The sequence below is a fragment of the Plasmodium knowlesi genome, assembly GCF_000006355.2.
Source record: "Plasmodium knowlesi strain H genome assembly, chromosome: 12".
In the NCBI taxonomy this organism is placed as follows: Eukaryota; Apicomplexa; class Aconoidasida; order Haemosporida; family Plasmodiidae; genus Plasmodium; species Plasmodium knowlesi.
This window is the reverse complement of record NC_011913.2, coordinates 2,150,588-2,168,639: the sequence shown is the minus strand read 5'-3', so window position 1 is coordinate 2,168,639 and position 18,052 is coordinate 2,150,588. Positions and strand designations below refer to the sequence as shown.

At 30.7% G+C, this 18,052-nt stretch overlaps 4 protein-coding genes across 4 annotated transcripts; 2 read left to right on the top strand and 2 right to left on the bottom strand.

Annotated features, from left to right (window-relative positions):
- Nucleotides 1-2,951: 2,951 nt before the first annotated feature.
- PKNH_1248000 (tryptophan-rich antigen) lies at nucleotides 2,952-4,950 on the bottom strand (the record flags this gene model as incomplete). Its single annotated transcript, XM_002259783.1, has 2 exons — nucleotides 2,952-4,604; nucleotides 4,762-4,950. 2 exons carry the CDS (start codon nucleotides 4,948-4,950, stop codon nucleotides 2,952-2,954), a joined length of 1,842 nt encoding a protein of 613 aa, XP_002259819.1.
- A 3,357-nt stretch (nucleotides 4,951-8,307) lies between these two features.
- Nucleotides 8,308-8,941, bottom strand: PKNH_1247900 (membrane associated histidine-rich protein 2; the record flags this gene model as incomplete). Its single annotated transcript, XM_002259782.1, has 2 exons — nucleotides 8,308-8,577; nucleotides 8,735-8,941. 2 exons carry the CDS (start codon nucleotides 8,939-8,941, stop codon nucleotides 8,308-8,310), a joined length of 477 nt encoding a protein of 158 aa, XP_002259818.1.
- A 4,840-nt stretch (nucleotides 8,942-13,781) lies between these two features.
- On the top strand, nucleotides 13,782-14,844 carry PKNH_1247800 (Plasmodium exported protein, unknown function; the record flags this gene model as incomplete). Its single annotated transcript, XM_002259781.2, has 2 exons — nucleotides 13,782-13,970; nucleotides 14,116-14,844. 2 exons carry the CDS (start codon nucleotides 13,782-13,784, stop codon nucleotides 14,842-14,844), a joined length of 918 nt encoding a protein of 305 aa, XP_002259817.2.
- A 2,031-nt stretch (nucleotides 14,845-16,875) lies between these two features.
- On the top strand, nucleotides 16,876-17,768 carry PKNH_1247700 (Plasmodium exported protein (PHIST), unknown function; the record flags this gene model as incomplete). The annotated part of the gene is made up of 2 exons (XM_002259780.1): nucleotides 16,876-16,977; nucleotides 17,103-17,768. 2 exons carry the CDS (start codon nucleotides 16,876-16,878, stop codon nucleotides 17,766-17,768), a joined length of 768 nt encoding a protein of 255 aa, XP_002259816.1.
- Between the last annotated feature and the right edge of the window lie 284 nt (nucleotides 17,769-18,052).

The window sequence follows — 18,052 nt, the reverse complement described above, 5'->3', positions numbered from 1 at the left end:
TCTTACTCTTATTTGTATAACATTTTCAGCACAAATATGTTCTTAAGCTCTGTTATTGTTCCTCAGAAAAATGAATGAAGAAAATTTATGTTTTTCATGATATATACAAAACTGTGGAAGGTGAAATTCACAAAATATCAGAATAGTAAATTTGGTTATCTATTTTGAAATTCTTTCTAATTCTAATCAATTTTGTAGCAATTTTTTTTTTTTTTTTTTTGCTAAATTCTGTGACAAGAACTGTTCAATTTGTTCATAATTTTGTTCTATACAATTTTTTGAAATTCATTTTTTTATTAATTTTTCTTCAGTTCTGCGTTTTTTACAAATGGCCATTTTATTATATAATTTAGAATAAGAGCAAAGAACAGTTTTTAATTAAATCATTTAAACATTTTTTTTTTCTATAATATTATTATATAGAAATATATATATGGAGGTTCGACTTAAATAGAACACAACGGTTGCACCATTTTTTGTTTTTCCCTCTATGCAGATAGAGCACAATATATATGAATATACTTTATGACAATTTGTTCTTTTACCAATTTAAAAATAAGTTCACTTGACAGTGAGAGCAAGACATAAAATATTTATATATAATTATATATTATTTAACTAAATTTGTTGTTGCTCCTTTTGCGGAGGGGGGGTTTTATAATACGTTTTACAATTTTTTTAACTAATTTTTTTTTTTTTCTTCTTCTTTTTTTGCGTGTGGTTTAATTTTGCATGATAAATTCTTCATAATGAAGAACGTCTGATAATATACATAAAAGATTAGATTTGAACAACTATAAACAGCGCATATACAACTGCAGGGCAATTTTTTTTTTGGTAATTGTTCTGCGAAATATGTACCTTCCTAATTCTATGTAGAACCATGTTATGTTTTGCACATGATTATACATGTTTGATAAAAATTTTGCAAACACTTTCATGTACTTTCTTTTTTTTCCTGCCAAGATTTGTTGTGCAAATAACTCTATGTACGCAAATCTTGGCAGGAAAAAAAAAGAGGTTAACCTACTGAACATGCAGAAAACACAAGAATTTTTCTATATTTTCAAAGAAGGCTTATGGGTTACCATATTTGATATATACATAAATATATAAAGTGGTGGAGGGAAGAAAGCCATAAATATACGGCTGATGGAATTTTACTGAGCTTCCTTTAAAAAAGGAGAAAGGGAAAAAAATGTCTCACTTTGATTAAGGGGATTTTGTTAGCATCACCCTGCAAATTTAGTAGCAGAAAGAATGATACTACAAATACGGAAATTTGTACAAGATTCCTTAATGTATAATAATAATAAAAAAAATAAATAAAATAAATAATTAACTATTTTTTTTTAGTGGCTGGTTTATTCTACATTTTTTTCCATCCTTTGGAAAAAAGCTTTTTATGTGTATTTTAGAGAAAGTGTTATAATAACAGCTTCCCATCCTCTTCCAAGCGTTTATATGCCAATTTTACATAATAGTAAGAAGGGCAAAGCATAAAATATGCTTAGGTATGAATGGCTTAATTGTGAAGGATTTTCGAAAGTGTTCATGCCAATTTGAATATTTGCACAATGTGCATGTCCACAATTTTAGTGGTAATAACTAGAAGAAAATTTTTTGCCTACCAGATTCTAAGGAAGCATTGTTAAGGTGTGTACAGTCGGAAAATTGTGGTACCATGAACAAATATTATTCATGCGTGGAGATATTTAACTAAGAAATTTATATGGACAGGGAAAAAATAAACTTTTCTTTTTTAATTTATAAGAGGAGTGCCTCTTTTTCTAAAAATGAACTTTTTTTTAAAAAAATCGAATACATACTACAAGGACAGAAAAAATAAAAGAAAAAATGTAAAAAAAAAAATTATGAACTCAAATCTGCGAGGGAATTTATGAGCATATTAAGGTGAAAGAGTTGTATAACTTTCATCTTTTCGCCCTAATGATTAGCTTCTCGTTTTATGAAGTAAAAAGTATATATTATGTATTATGAGGGAGGGTAATTTTTCAATGTGCATGATTGATGCTATATTTTCGTTCCTGCCTAAGCGTGTTTGTTGGTGTTTATACACACTTAATAAAAGTGACACCTGATCGAGAGGGAACTGTTTGCTGAGAAAAATAAGGGCGCATTTAATGGGATGCTTCATATGGACTAGGAGATATAGTTCACAGAGTACTTTCACTACGTAATCCTTGTTCGCTGTCTATACTTACAAAGGAGGGAGAGTAAGTCGCCCCCCGCCCCCGTGTAATGCATATATATATATATATTATTCATGGTGCATATTGAAGAGGTAGCGAATGAGCGTACCCAAAGTTTGCGCAAAATTATGGGGGTGCAAGGTAAACAAAAATGAAGCATTTAAGATAAGCACTAAAAATGGTAGTTAATGAGGAGATGTCGAAGATTGTCATCCCACATGAAAAATATACTGCTAAAAAGCTTTAGTAGGTAAACAAATTGAGCAAGACGCATTTAATACACGCGAATTGTATAACGAGTAAGAAGTAAAAAGGCTATTTCAAAAAATACGCCTTTCATAACACTGACAGTTGTCATCTGAAGGAAAACAATTTGGAAGGGAAAAAAAAAAAAAAAAAAAAGCACTTAAAAATTCCCACGTAATATTCACTTGAAAATGTGCTAACACACATTTCACATTCTTTTTTGGTGGGCAAATTGAACATTTTGTAAAGTCGGACGAATTGACCTCGATGCGCCTGACGCTATGGGGTAACTCGTCTTCTTAGAAATCACCTATTTGCGTTATGGGTGTGTATGCCCCCATTTTATTATTTGGATGGGGTTTTAATTTTGAGATGTCACGTTCGATGTTGTGAAAAATACAAAATAATCCCTTTTTCTTCGTAGCAGGTGGGTGATGGTGGTGGTAAACTTTGTTTTCTTTTTCTTCATAACAGAGAGGGTAACATTTCGTTTTAAGAGCTCAGTGAATCCTCCCTTTCACTGTGTTGCACATCATCTTTCACTTTTATGTTAGATTCGTAGATATCGCTTCCTGCCTGCTTCCAGACTTCCCATGGTTTGGCCTTTAACCATTTCACTTTGACTTGTTTCATCCATTCATTCAGGTAATTCCACTTATATTCTTTCCACTTTTTCCAATGTGTTTCTTCTGCATCCATTAGGGAATCTTCTTTTTCATTGACCCAATTTTTCCATTCCTGTTTTTCTCTTAACAATCTTTCATTCCATTCCTTCCAATTTTCATCATTATTTAAATCTTTACCTTCTTCGAAATTATTCCACTGTTCCTCTTCTTTTTTTTTCCAGTTTTTATTTTTCCATTCGTTCCATTTTTTATCTTTCCAATTATCCCAGTAATTAAAAAACTTGTCTCCCCAAATTTTTTCATTCTTCTCTACCAATTTTGCCCACTTTACTTTCATAGGTCTCGTCCACTCCATTTCGATTATTCCCTTCCATTCATTTTCATCCCATTTTTTCCAGTATTTTGTTTTATCGCTTATATAATCTCCTTCCAATTTGGTGGTAAATCCAAGCCAATTGTAGTGAATATTTGTGAGCCATTCTTCCCATTCATTTTCCTTTTCTTGAATCCACATTTGCTTATGACGTTCAAAGGATTGCATAAATTTTTCCCAATCATTCTCTGTATTGTTCATCCATTTTTTCCATTCATTAACTTTCCATTCTTCTGTTAGTTCACCAGTTGGTTCTTCTTCCATGGTTTGTCCTTGTTGGTATTCATTATCATGTGTTTCTTCTTTCATTGTGTTATTTTCTACTTGTACTGTTGTCGTCTTTCCTGCGTCTTGTGCATATGATTCGGGTGCTTTAACTTCCGCTTCTACTCCTTCCCTTATCTTCTTTGCTTCGTTTTTCATCGTTTCATCTACTTGGTTTATCCACTTTTCTACTTCCGCCATTTTCCCTCTGTATGTTTCCAGTTTTGATGATAAACATGGTTCTTGTACATTTGCATCTCGGGAATATAAATAGAAAGATGAGTTATTCCTATCTTCCTCTTCATCGCTATGTTCTTCTAGTTCTATTTTTATTTCTTCTATTTCACTTTCTCCTGCATTGTTCTGTACGCGATCTTGAATTATTTTTAAGCCTTCTTCAAATAATTCCAGGCCTTCATCAAATTCTGCCATTTTATCCTCAGGGATTTCTATTTCTTGTCTATATGATCCTAAATTGTCTTTTGGAATTTTCCCTGTGCCGTCATCAATCTTTTGTATCAATTCTTCTATGATTTGTAACCCGTTTTGGATTTTTTTAACTCCATTTTCCATTATTTCTTTTTCTTCCTTATCGTCTAGCGTTATTTCTTGTTCCGGATTGATTACATATTGTGCCGTATGTTTTGCTCTTCCTATTAAATCATCACTTTTGGCTCTTCCGGTTGCTAAATCTATCTTTTTCCTTTCTGCTTTTACTCTCTTTTCTACATCTTTAAACCAATCCTGTAATTTTTTTATTCTTCTGTTATGATTTTCTATTTTCATTAACTGCCTTTGAATTTTTTCCTCCGTGGTGAGATTTCCTTCTAGAACTCCGAACGCGTCGTATATTATTTGGTGGTTTTCTCGTGGTTGCAGGAACTGCGTTGGGGGTATGGAATGGAAGAATACGAAGATGGGAATGTGTGTAATGTTAGTATAAGTTAGTTTTGTTTCATTTATAATTATAAAGGAGAGAAGATGAGTGCAGTTCAAACGTACACATAGTAGTATGCACCCACACTGGGGGATGATATACCTTCATTTTTTTAAAGTCATTATATAACTTGTATAGAGCGAAAAAAGTTATTGTTAGTATTATATCGGCCACTGTCGGTATGGTTAGTTTTTCTATCAGTCTTTTGCCGACATTCATTCCTTCATTTATGATGGGAGCAGCCAGGTTGAGTGCAGCGAATTTGCCATTTTTCAGTACATTGCTTTCCATGTTTTTCTATATATTTTTTCGCAGAATAATTAGTTTTACTGGGGAAGGCTTTTTAGTGTTGTACACGTAGTTCGATTTGCGGTACGATCATCGTCCACGGATTCATAAAAAGGGGCAAAAACACTTTTAATCGGTATTAAGAAGAAGAGAACGTAAAAGGGAGCAGCAAAAAGAACGGAATAAAAATTCAAAAAAAAAAAAAAAAAAAAAAAAAAGCAGTAAGAATAACAAAGCAACAAATAATTACATTACTAAATCGAAAAAATAAAACAAAAGCAGGAAAAGGATAGAAAAAAAAAAAAAAAGAAATTTTATTTAGTTGTCATTTAAAACCTTTATCCAATTTTTAAGTTGCATCTTTAATGATTTGCAACATTTTCTTTTTACAACAATTAGGTTTATGAAGTAGGACAATTCTTTCAATATATATATGTATATATACATATATACATTTGGGGCGAGGACAAAAAAAAAAAAAAAAAAAATTTGTGATAGATTAAATCTTTTTTTTTTTTTTTTTTTTTTTTCATTCTGTTTATACATATACGTACAACCTAGATTTATAATGTACCGTCTGTTCTTATGTAGTCTTCTATTTATTTTTGTACTTTTATTAGTGTTTTTTAAGTATAGAAAAAAAAATACATGCGCCGGTGCAGTGCTCGTAAAAGTGGGGTCCCTGCAAGGATTGAAACAAGAGAAAAATGCGCACTGTATATAAAAATTTACCAATAGAATAAGTCGACCTATATATATATGTTCTGTTAAGACGCCACCTAAAAGTTGGCTGCTCCGAAAAGAAACATGTACATATAATATCGTACGCAATTTATCTATTTGTTTTTCCTTCTTATGATTATTTTTCTGCGTTAATATGTACGTGATATTAATGCAGCAATTTTGATAGCAAGTATTTTGTAAGCGGTATACAGTTTCAAGAAATATGTGGCGTCGTTACTGGTATATAAAATGCATGTACGAAAATGAAGGCGAGCAATAGATGAAAAGGATTTCTTACAAATAACGTTTACCGAGTTCTGATTAAAAACAAAGTGGCATTATTCTGCTCATCTTACTTTTTTTATCAGTCGCACATTTAACTAATTCTAACTAAATGAATTGATATGCTATTATATATTTTTTTCGATTTCTTGTAAATTTTTTTTTTTTTTTTTTTGCTGCCTAAAAGCGAATTGATGGGTACTCAAGATAATGTTATGTTGGAACAATTCCCCACTGCGTTGCCATTGTGAAAATTTTTTTTTCAGTATTAAAAAATGCATTGAAGTAAAAAGAGGAGGGTGAAAAAGAAAAATTGAATTACAATGTAGAATGATATAAATCTGGAAGGTAGTCCCGAGGATATTTTGAAACCATGGAGCATTTTCCTCACGACTAATAATTAGGGTGGTACATGCACAAGCACGTAAATACGAATTTACCATTCTGACTGAGATAAGAAGACTAAAATTGGCGGGTACAAGTTTTTCAGGCTTCATTTTGCACAGTTCAATTTTCTCTTAAGAATGGCTGTCCATGTGGGTAGCAGGACTAAACATACAAATCGATATCCTCATACACGTAGAAATGGTAATACGTGACTACATATTTTGCTGATGCGCTGTGGTTACTCACATTAAGAGGTACGTGTGAGATTTACCGAAAATTCGAACAGTTATAAGGTTAATGCGTAAGGCGCCTTATATATAGCAGTATTTTGAATCTAGGCTTCGTCACAATCGATTTGTTCACTAATAAGGTTGTATTAAGGATGCACTGCGGACAGGAAAAAAAATATATTTAAAGTGTAAAATATGGTTAGGTCAGTTAAAATAAAATGAAAAAATTAAATGAAGATCGCTTTTGTACTTTTTAGTAACGGTCCTATTTTCCATATATGTTAATTTTTATAAGAAGCCACTTTTTAAAAAGGTTATGGAATGTATTTCACTTCTTATCATTTTTTCCGGAAAAATGTAACTTCGCGTATATATAATGTATAGCTATTACACGTTCCATAAGTGGAGTGTCTCTTGGATTAGGAGATGTTAACTGTGCTTTAAAAGAAAGCGATTCGTTTTCTATAGGTAAAGTAATGAATAATTAAAAATGAGGTATAACCATGGAGTAGGTACGTGGTAACACCTTCAAGTGGCGCCCGTTAATTCACTATTTAAGGTAAAAATGGTGATTAATCATACATATGTTTGGACAGAAGGGTAAACAGGTGTATTTAAAAAAAAAAAAAAAAAGAGAGAAAAGAAAAAAATCCTACAAATGATGCCCCGTGTTATTAAAATTATGTGCATTTCTTCTTAAGGAATCCTTTTCCCTTTTTTTTTTTTTTTTTATTAATACGACACATGCTACTGTAACTCAAGCTATTGCTACTTTTAACGGGAGAACATAGCATCGAGGGGGGTGAATTAATTTTACTTACATGTAGCACTAGATACGCATAACACACACGCTAATGGCTTAGTCATCAAAAGGAAAATTAAAAACGCTGTGGTAATCCTGCGCCCGTTTCTTATTATTTCCCTAAATGACACAGCGATGAGGGCGAAAGAGGAGACAGATGCATAGTATAGTATATAAACAAAGGTGGCTGTTAAATGGGCAGATCACAGGCTGTTCTAGAAAAATCACCCATTTAAAATTGCAGGTTTTAAAAATAAAACGTTTTATAAGGCTAATTATTCCCTTTATCAAGAAGCTAACAGGTGTTGTTTTTCATCAGCATTGCTTTCTTATGGTCTTTAAAAGAAATGCAATAAAAGAAGAACAGGAAAAAAAAAAAAACAAACAAAATATAATGATAATTTTTATTTATTTGTATAACAAGTATAAATTAATAATGTCCTGCATTTCCTTCCACTTTCATCCTTTTTGGAAATGTTTGCAACGATTATTTTGTGAGATAACATATAAAATATATCATGGAAACATACACGTACAGATCCATATATATATTTCTTCTTTTATCTTTTTATTATTTATATATGATACAAGTATAAAACAATGGTAATAAAAAGGAATACAAAAAATTAGTATGGTGTGGAATGTAACTCACCATTTTGAACACAAGATATGCTACAAAATAAATATATATAAGGAAGCGTACAATTTTTTTTTTTTATAGAACAAAATAGTAAAATGGTACATGTAAAAAAATAATGAAATAAAATGAGGGGGAAAAAAAAAAAAGAGGATATATTAATTACAACAATAATACGCCTACTCATATTCATGATGTGTACATAATGTACTACACATAATTAGTATAATTTCATTATTTTTCAGAACAGTGATAATAAATATTCCATGAATCCGCCTTTTTGTATCTTCTTAAGGTTCCTATGAGTACATGGAGCTTCCTGCCTTTTCTGGGGATTCCAAAGGTACTTTTTCAACTTTCTGTTCCTTTTTTTCCTTTTGTTCCTGTTCTTCCTTCTGTTCCTGCTGTTCCTTCTGTTCATGTTCTTCCTTCTGTTCATGTTCTTCGTTTTCTTCGAAGTCACCAAGGTAGTATAAATCGTCCTCATCAGATTCATTTACAGCTGTGGTGTCTACATTTTCCTCATCGGAACCGAAGATACTGTTTATTAATCGGCCTTGGAAGAAAGCCTGAAAATTTAGGGGAAAAAGAAAAAAAATAAAAAGGGTAAAATTAAAATTTATAAACAAAATAGGAATAATTGACAAGAAACATCATCATAGTAAGAAAAAAGGATGGGCATACGATCCTCCCTTTTGAATAACTCCATTTTTACGGACACCGTACCTTATCAATTAATCTATAGCACATTGATATAAACAAAATCAAAAAAATATAGGTTGCAATAAGACTAGTAGGCGAAATGTCATAGTAGTTTTGAGCATACACTTCGTGGGATGTTACTGGAATGACTGGTCTATTAGTTGCATATCTGCGAACTACAGTATGGTATAATTGAAATTTTGGAAAGGGACTCTCGTATGGGGAATCCATTTTGGAATAAAAAGGATTGCTTAAAATAAATATATTAAAACTTCTTCTGTGCTTATCTATATACGTGTGGGTTATTCTTATGATAGGAATACCGATGACAAGTTATATGGTTTATTAATATAATATTAGAAATATTGTATAAATTTTTTTTTTTTTTTTTTTTAGGTAATTGAAAATATTATATTCCCCTCGAAATGGTAGTTTAACTGAAATAAATATAATTTCTTTGAGAACTGTAAGGTTAACATATAACTTTTCCAGAATGTTAATAAATATTTTAATAATTCTCTTTAGCTCCTTTATTGGGCTAGGAGAAATTTTATTTTAATAATATATTTTGATAGATTTTTACAAAAATTAAAAAAAAAAAAAAAAAAAAAAACATAATTTATGCATATGCCATATATAAAGCTATAATATATAAAAATACGCATGTTAAAAATATAAACAATAAAAATAAGGGGAAAGTATTCTTTTCTTTTTTTTTTTTCTTTTTACGGTATTATTTCTTACGTATTCTTGAAAAAAACCTCCGATAAAAATTTTCTTCCTAAAATTATGGCAATATTTGAAATAAAAAAAAAAAAGAATCACGGAAATGGCAATCTATTTTTAATGTTTGAAATATAATAAATAGTTGCCATTGAACTTGATTCCTATAACATATAATTATGGTACAATAAATTTACTCATCGTAAGTATGTATATATAGTTTGACTATAAATTGGCGATATTTTTGAATTTCTATATTTATATATAAAATGAAATAAGTTAATAAACAAACAAAAAAAAAAAAAAAAAAAAAATAGCAAAGATTGCGCCATTCCTATATAATTTAGACGAACTTCCTCCTTTTTAATATTTTCTGAAAATTAATTTCGCAATTAACTGTAATAAACTGAAAAGGAATATGGTAAATTTTAATAATTAAATCAAATCTATAAATTAAAATTAAGGAGGAATAATATATTATTTTGACTTATAAATAATAAAATTTTTTTTTTTATCCTTTAGAAAATTTTATGTGGGTTAAGTTAGCGAGCCATTTGGGCTATTATTCATCATTTCTTTGTTATGTATTTTATTGAGAGAAATGGATTAACTTTCTTTTCTTTTTCTTTTTTTTTTTTTTGCCTTTCCATTGCTGTAATTTGAAGTAATTCTCTATATAGGACATTTTAAAATTTCCTATTCGAGAAAATGGAAGGAATTAAGAAAAAAAAAAATATATATATACATGCTAAGCGGTTGAGAATATATTCTAATTAACGTAATTTCCGATGAACATTAGAAAATTAGATTTGTGTATTTTTTTCCCGTTTTCATTGTGGCGCAGGTTATTTCTGACAAGCCTTATTTTCATTGCCATGTTTAAAATATCGATATAGACAAACATAAACTGAACGAGACACACAACATTGTTCTTTTGCTTTACTTGCATTTGGAATGCTTACTGATCCCCTTATAGCTTTTATATGTTGACCAATTAATATTCACAGTAAAGGAAGGCCCTATTTTTTGATAAAAAAAAAAAAAGGGAGAGCAATTTTTAAGTGTTAAGCTTTTATGTAAGAACAAAATAGCAAACTGTGGATGGACAGGTTATGATAAAATTAGGCTCAGATAAAAGTTCAAATATGTCTAGTGAAATTGCATAAATAAATGATCGTCTGTGTGATAGTCTTTTCGCAAAACCTGTCTATTTCATTTTGGATGGAGCCGCAATAAGTACATTCATGTAATTCGATTTGCTTAATTGTCACATTAATAGGACGAACTTTAAAATTATTTGAAACAATATTGCGTTGCGCATTATGCATATTGTTCTTTTGAATATATTTCCTAACATGGTGGGGGACCCTTCGATAAGTCATTTTTGGTGTGTTAGAAAAGGGTCATAAAAGGAAGCTTAAAAATTATAACTTGGAAAATAATACCACGTAAACGCTTCAATAAAAATTGCGTCGTGTAATATTCTTCTAATCACAATTTTTCTATTTTTAGCAGTAGTCCATTTAACGTATAAGTGTACTATGCGCTGATCGTGAAAGGATATTTCGTTTTGACATTTTTTTTATCACAAATAGGGGGTTCCCTTTTTTTGTTGTCTCTTATATGCATTAAGAGATCATGGTACCCCCTTTCTTTTTGCATATTTTAAACATTACATTTCTCTCTGCTTATACAATGAAGTTACTTTGTGTGCCAAAGTGGAGATGTATTTGTCCCAATTTAGGCAATTTACAGAAAGAAATTAGTGCTCAAAGGGCAGGGGCATGGAAGGAACATTTAAATACCTTTACAAAAGTGTCACTCCTCTTGTGTACGCCAAGAATGTTCCACACCATGATCATGTTCAGTTCAATATATAGTGCTACTTAATGAGAAAAAGGGAAAATTTGTTCAAGGGGTAGCTAATAATACGTTAAATAAAAAAAACAATTTATCAAGGGATAAGAAAGAAATTTGCAGAGAGCGTAATGACAAGTATGCACATATTCATGTTGAAAATGATTTGCGAAAAATAGACAATGTTCGTAATGAGCCATTATAAATAGAATTTGTAATTTTTTCTATATAATCTATGTACGTATTTATTTATAACTCCCCACCCCCTTACGGATCACATAATGAAAAATGTACATGGGTGTATAAACATATTTATATACAAGATCAGCGGGTACCGTTTTAACGATTTTCACTTTAAACGGAAAATTTGAACATACTTATTGCTTACCTTTCTGATTGAAAATTTTGATTTTATATATTAACGGAGGAGAGGAAAGCGCGGAAAAAATTGAAGATTTATCATGAGGGGGGAATATAGATATTTCGCGTTTTAAACTAACGATTCTTTGATTCTAATAGTGGCGCTAGGTGTCCTATATTTGCTTCGTTCCTTTTAGAAAATATGAAAATTATCAAAAAAAAAATGGTTAGCACGTGTATGGCGTCATATTTTATTACACATTTGTAGGGTACAGCATCCTGCTAGCAGGAAAAAGCATACCTTAAAGGTGATATGATTCGTTTCTTATTTAATTTATTCCTAGCATATGGAGTCATAGTACAAATATATGCTTTAAAAGAGGATTAACTGCTCCAATAAATGTTTAACCTAAAGCAAAATCGTTATTTAACTAAACAAAGAAGAACGCTTATTGGCGTTAATGATATCCCTTACGATATTATCTTATTAAAATATAAATTGGATTTTTTTTTTTTTATAGAATTTACGGAATATAAATAATTGGAGGAATGTGTAGCTTCGTCGTATACGGTGATTGTTTTTTAATCAAGAGATTTCAGTAAGCAATACGTAGGAGCTGCTAATATATATATATATATATATATATATTGTCTCTTTGTACCTTCAACTTCAATAATTTTAACGACATACAACCCTTTGCTATTACATTAAAATGCGGCCATACGTTTTGGGTAAAAAATATTATGCAGACATTTACCTTAAAATTTTATTGTTTGGCTCGATTTGTCGTTTTCGCTATGGGGTATACAAATGTTTAAAGTGGCTAACAGCACATGCTCGTTAAAAGGGAAAGTAATAGAACAAAGTACGGTAATTTTTATAATCTATTCTGTAGCCCATTTTTCTCATACATTCAATATGCAGTACAAGCATACAAATGATAGGGAAGCATTAATTTTGTTTTATTTTTTTATCATAAAAACATGAACTTTTTCTAATTAAAAATTTAATTTTTTAGAAAATAAAAAAGGGAAGTAATAAACTGCGTTTGGGATTATACCAAACGTTTATTATCTCAGAAAAATAGCCTAAAGAATTAAGGATGCTCCTTTGCATGGGTCTCTCATAACCTTTTGGATGATCTCCACGAAGATGTTAGGACAAATTTTAGGACGAGATTGCGCTGCTGCAGGTACATATTTTATGGGTTATTTTAACCCGAGTTAAAAAATATGTATATAATTGTATGTATATAGTACCCAGTGGTATACATGAAAAATATGGTAGGGCTGTAATGTAGCACTTTTGCAAGTTTTGATGAAAAAATAAGGAAAAAATATATATGTATATTTTGTTTATAAATAATATATAAATGTTGCATAAATAATATTCTTCTTAATTAGAATATATAAATATATATAGGAGGAGATATTTTTTTATGCATTTTTCCGAACTCGGGGCTTCATCGATATATTTTGGTGAATAAAAAATATGTTACTTCCATGTGCCTTTAATTATAGTGACGAAAGGTAGCTTTGAAGCAGAAGCGGAATATAATTATAAGTACAATGTACTCTCAAAAAATTGCCATAATTTAGAAAAAAAAGAAAAATTAAATTTTTAAAATTTTGCAATATTTGTCCTACAATTATTATATAGGTATATATATAACATGAAAAAAAAATATTTTTTGCATGATCGATAATTAATGATTACATCCTTTCTTAAATGCTTAAATGGGAAGAAGGAATAAATTTTTATTTTTTATTAAAAATAAAAGAATACATTATTTTCAACTTCTTGCGAAACAAAACAGGATTTTTACTGAACCCAATTGTCTCGTAAAAAAATAAAGAAGCGCAGAATTTTTATAGATTATTTATTCCGCTCTTTTAAAAAAATATAAATTAAAATTTTTGTATATTCCAAATAAGGATATATTATATTATTTATTCAAAATTTTGTACCCAGAAAATTTTCTAAAGTTTCTTGTCCTCCATACAATTTTAATAGTATCAACTGTAGTTTAATAATAATACATAGAAAAAAAGAAAAATATACCTAATTAAAGTACCTACTTTTACAAAGAAGATATAAAATTTTAATACATTATTAGAAAAATCATCGAAAATGAAAAATCTCAGGAACGCGACCAATAGTACTTGCCAGAATGGATACTCTGCGCATTCAGAGAGCAGTTTCGTTTGTTCATCAGATGATGACGCAAAGAATACCATAAAAGGAAAGAGCAAATTCTTCAGTTTTACCAAAATTTGTACCTTTTCCCTTCTCGTGTTGATGTACCAGTGTTATGAAAATGTAGGATGATAAAATGAATAGCCACATATATGTATATGTTCCATTTTGTTATGTTTTTCCCCTGTGAAAACATGTAGTTCTATCATCCCAAGTGGTAATTTGTTGATGTATAATGATCTCTTTTTTTTTCCCCCTCTCCCTGTAGGGCAACTCGAACAGTTCTGTTTGCACGTTCAACGGTCTTAAGAATGGTGCAGGTTTAAGGTCCCTCAGAATGTTAGGATCAGTAGAATCGAAAGAAGACGAATTTGAAGGTGTAACCATAGAAAATGAAGATGAAGAAGGTCTTGAAGTGGAAAAAGAAACAAAAAAATGCTCAGGAAATAAAAATTGTAAGGAATTAGCATCACCATGCGTATCCAGTAATGCAGTTGACCAGGCATGCCAAACTGACTGTGGAGCCTGTACATGTGGTTTAAAAACTTTAGATTTATATTTTGAAAAAAAATTATTGGATATTTTAGACGCGGGAAACAAGAAAGCTGGACAAATTGCTGATGCCAGCGCTCACGCTTTGAGTGGATTAAAGAACTACCTTAAATATGTGCTTCTCTTTTCACCACTATTACTTGAATTCCTAGCAAGCAAACTTTTACTATCAGGATATTATAAGTCATCTCAATTTGTATCTAGTGTGTGTGTTAGCTTTTACCTGTACGTGTTTTACAAAATTGTACAGAATTGCGCTTTGGGAAATGAAGGTTATATGGCTTATGAAAGTTGCTATCCATATAAATCTCCCTTCCGCCGGGGACGCAATGAAAATAACTATGAAGACGCTTGCACTAATGATGTCTGCCCTCGTAGCAGCTCGAAGGATGCTGAAACAAAAGAAAAGGTTCCTCTAGGAAAAAAGAAGAATAAAAATGCATGAATACAGAATCTAAGTTAGGTAATGATTAAGACGTAGATTTTCCTTCTTGTTTCTGGAAGTGTTATGTATAGAAAATATGCAAAGATGCATACTTATGCGCGTAGATATTTTTAGGTAAAATAGCGGAAATGACACTCAGGCGAGCAATTGATTAACCTGTGTATTTATATATATGTACCTATGTATATATTATATATTGCGCTTATTTTGTATTGTGCGTATTATATATTTCTACACCCTTTGGTTCCCCTTGTTACCTAAAGTTTTCAAAGCAATATAATATTCTGCCACGAAATGTGTAGACATGCTATGTATTTAATTTTGTGCAAGTATTAAAACTATAATAGCTGTGTATTTTATTTATATGTATATATATATATATATATTTTTTTTTTTTTTATGAAAAATACACATTTCTAAAAGATATATATGTATGATGCTTCAAATGTATATTTTTTAAAAAATTAACATTGTGACATGGAAAATAATATAGGTATTCGCGGCACATAATATTATGTTGAAAATTGACTGCTATATATGTGTACATGGAAATTATTTTTTGAATTATTAAGTTGTATTTACATTTCACCATATTATGACACTAAAACCGATCAACTACTAGCTAAGGCAGGCACTTAATCTAATTATGCCAAGTTGTGATTTGCCTCCTCATTGTTGAGCAAAAAAGGGCGAAATAGAAGGAGTGATAATGCACCACATATTAAGAAAGGAAGGCCAATTTAGCTGTACTCATTTTAGTACAACTCAGACGATTTATGTGATGACTATGCGTACAATTGTGAAAGATACAAAAATATGTAGAAAATGAGCGAATGGTGAATGTAAAACATTTACATCTTAATTATTTTATTACATACATGAAACCGTGAATTAACCGTTTTGCACGAATTGGCTTCTCCCCTATATGGTTGAGAAAAGTTCTGTTTATATGTGAAAATAATTCATTATGTTTTATTTTAACGAGGAAAGAGAACACGCGAGGAAAAACATGGCAAAATTTGTTCAGCATTTTGGGAGATATGTTTCGCATTTTATTCGCTTAAAGGACCCTTTTTTAATAAATAGAGGTGTTACATTTCTGATGTTAGGTGTAACCTGCTAACTGCATCGCACGCGTAAGGTGTAAGATTTTTATTTTCTCCGTTCGCAAAAAATATATATTGTGTGGATAGACGTTTAACTACACATTGGAAGTTAAAAAATTAAGAGTACTTTTGCATAATTTTTTGGAGTTACAGGATAATTAAAGGAAAAGAAAAAACTGAGCAACACATGCATATTTATTTTATATAGGGAGGAAAGTGCCAAACACAATTTGTAGTTCAGGCCTCGTTGATTGGATGTTCATGGCGAACGGAATTTTTAGGAAGAACAGAACTGTTCTTTTCTGGAGGGCACAAAACATTACTGTTGCAAAAATGGTTCGACATACTGATTACCATTTTGTAGCTATATATAAGTTAAAGGGGGTCCATTATATTCACCCCACTTCATCACGAATGATAACAATATTGTAATTTATATTGCAATGAAAGGAGGTTGAATATTTGTAGTGAAAAATAATTTTGATTTGTAAAGGACAACTATCAGGATGTTTTTTTTTTCTGTTACGCGTATATTAATAAAATAGCTTGCAATGTTGATGGTAGAGTAGTTACATCATTGCTATAGGAGATTATAATTGCTTTGACACACTTTCACAAAGTATATAGCTAGCTATTTTTTCTTTTCTTTTTTTCTCTTTTTTTTTTTTTTTTTATTTTTTTTTATTTTTTTCTTATTCGTTGTAACTTTTTTTATGAATAATACGTTTTGCTTCTCTATATATAAGACGAAAATTTTGATAATAATTTTTATTACTATAGAAAAAGTATATTTTTTTACTTTTAAAAATTATTGGAGTTAAATAATTGCTCCCATTTAAGGTGCACAAATCTGTTATGTACAATTCTGTACAGGAGCTATATTATATGCAAGGTAAATTTTATTACATATATTTATTCACCTAAGATGGAAGGGAAAAAATTAGAGCGCGAGAAATTTTCTCTTTTTTTGAGTCGCGCGCGCCGCTGTGTGGTATCCGTGATGGTGATTATTTCTATCGTGGTCTTGGTAAGATAAGAAGTGTATTGGAATAAGACGAAATTTCAAATTCGTTTTAAAATGTACATATAGGAAGAATAAAAGTAATAATTGTTAATAACCTTTTTTAATGTTTTAAAAATACGTTTTTTTAGAATGAGCTTCTCTTGAAGGGTACTGTTGGATCTCCTAATCAGATTGGCTTAAAGTCAAGAAATTTATCCGAACATCCCGCGTACCCAAATGAATATATGACTAATGAGGATGGTCAGGAAGGAGCAGAAGACGCGCTTGGTGAGGTTACAGAAGATTTGTATGAAAGCTCACAAGGAAATGGAAACACGGTAGAAGAACATTTCCAAAGTGTGTGCGACGAATCTGAGTTAAGTGAAAAGTGCCACATCGTTTTTCACAGCTTTGAAGAAGAGGATATAAATGAAATAATCAATTCGGTGAATGATAATTTATTCAAGAGGGAGATTCTTGAGAGATGGATACAGCTACACGAAGATGCAGCAGGGAAGGTGCAGAGTTTGAAAGAGCATTTATCATATTATTTGGAGAAATTAAAAAGTTTGTATAACGTGGATGAAAACATTGCAGAGGAACAGATGCGGGAGAACAATTATACTATTGAGTCAAATGTTAGAATGACCAAGGAGTATCACAATAAGCTCTTTTTCTACTACATCATAAAGGATAATTTGCCCGAGTCTGATTACGAGAGTTTTATAAATATAGCTAGAAACGCGTTTAACTTATTTATAAATGAGCTAGTTACTATGGGGGAGCGTACTCTAAATAAATGTGTACCTCAGTAAGGGGGGAAACCTGGTAGAAGTGGACACAATAGAATTGCGGAGAAGTATGAACACGTGTATATATACATATGTATGCTGCTAATAAAGGAACTGGAGGAAATATTCTTATACATATATGCTTATATATGGACTTATTTCATAAGGTCCTTTTTCTTTGGAAGAAGAGCGAAGTCAATTATACAGCGCGGTTTAAGCAGTGAAGGGCGAACGGTCCACATGGTGATTCTACTTTCTACGCAGGAAATGTATTTAAATATTTAAAGACGAATATATGTGCTGTGCGC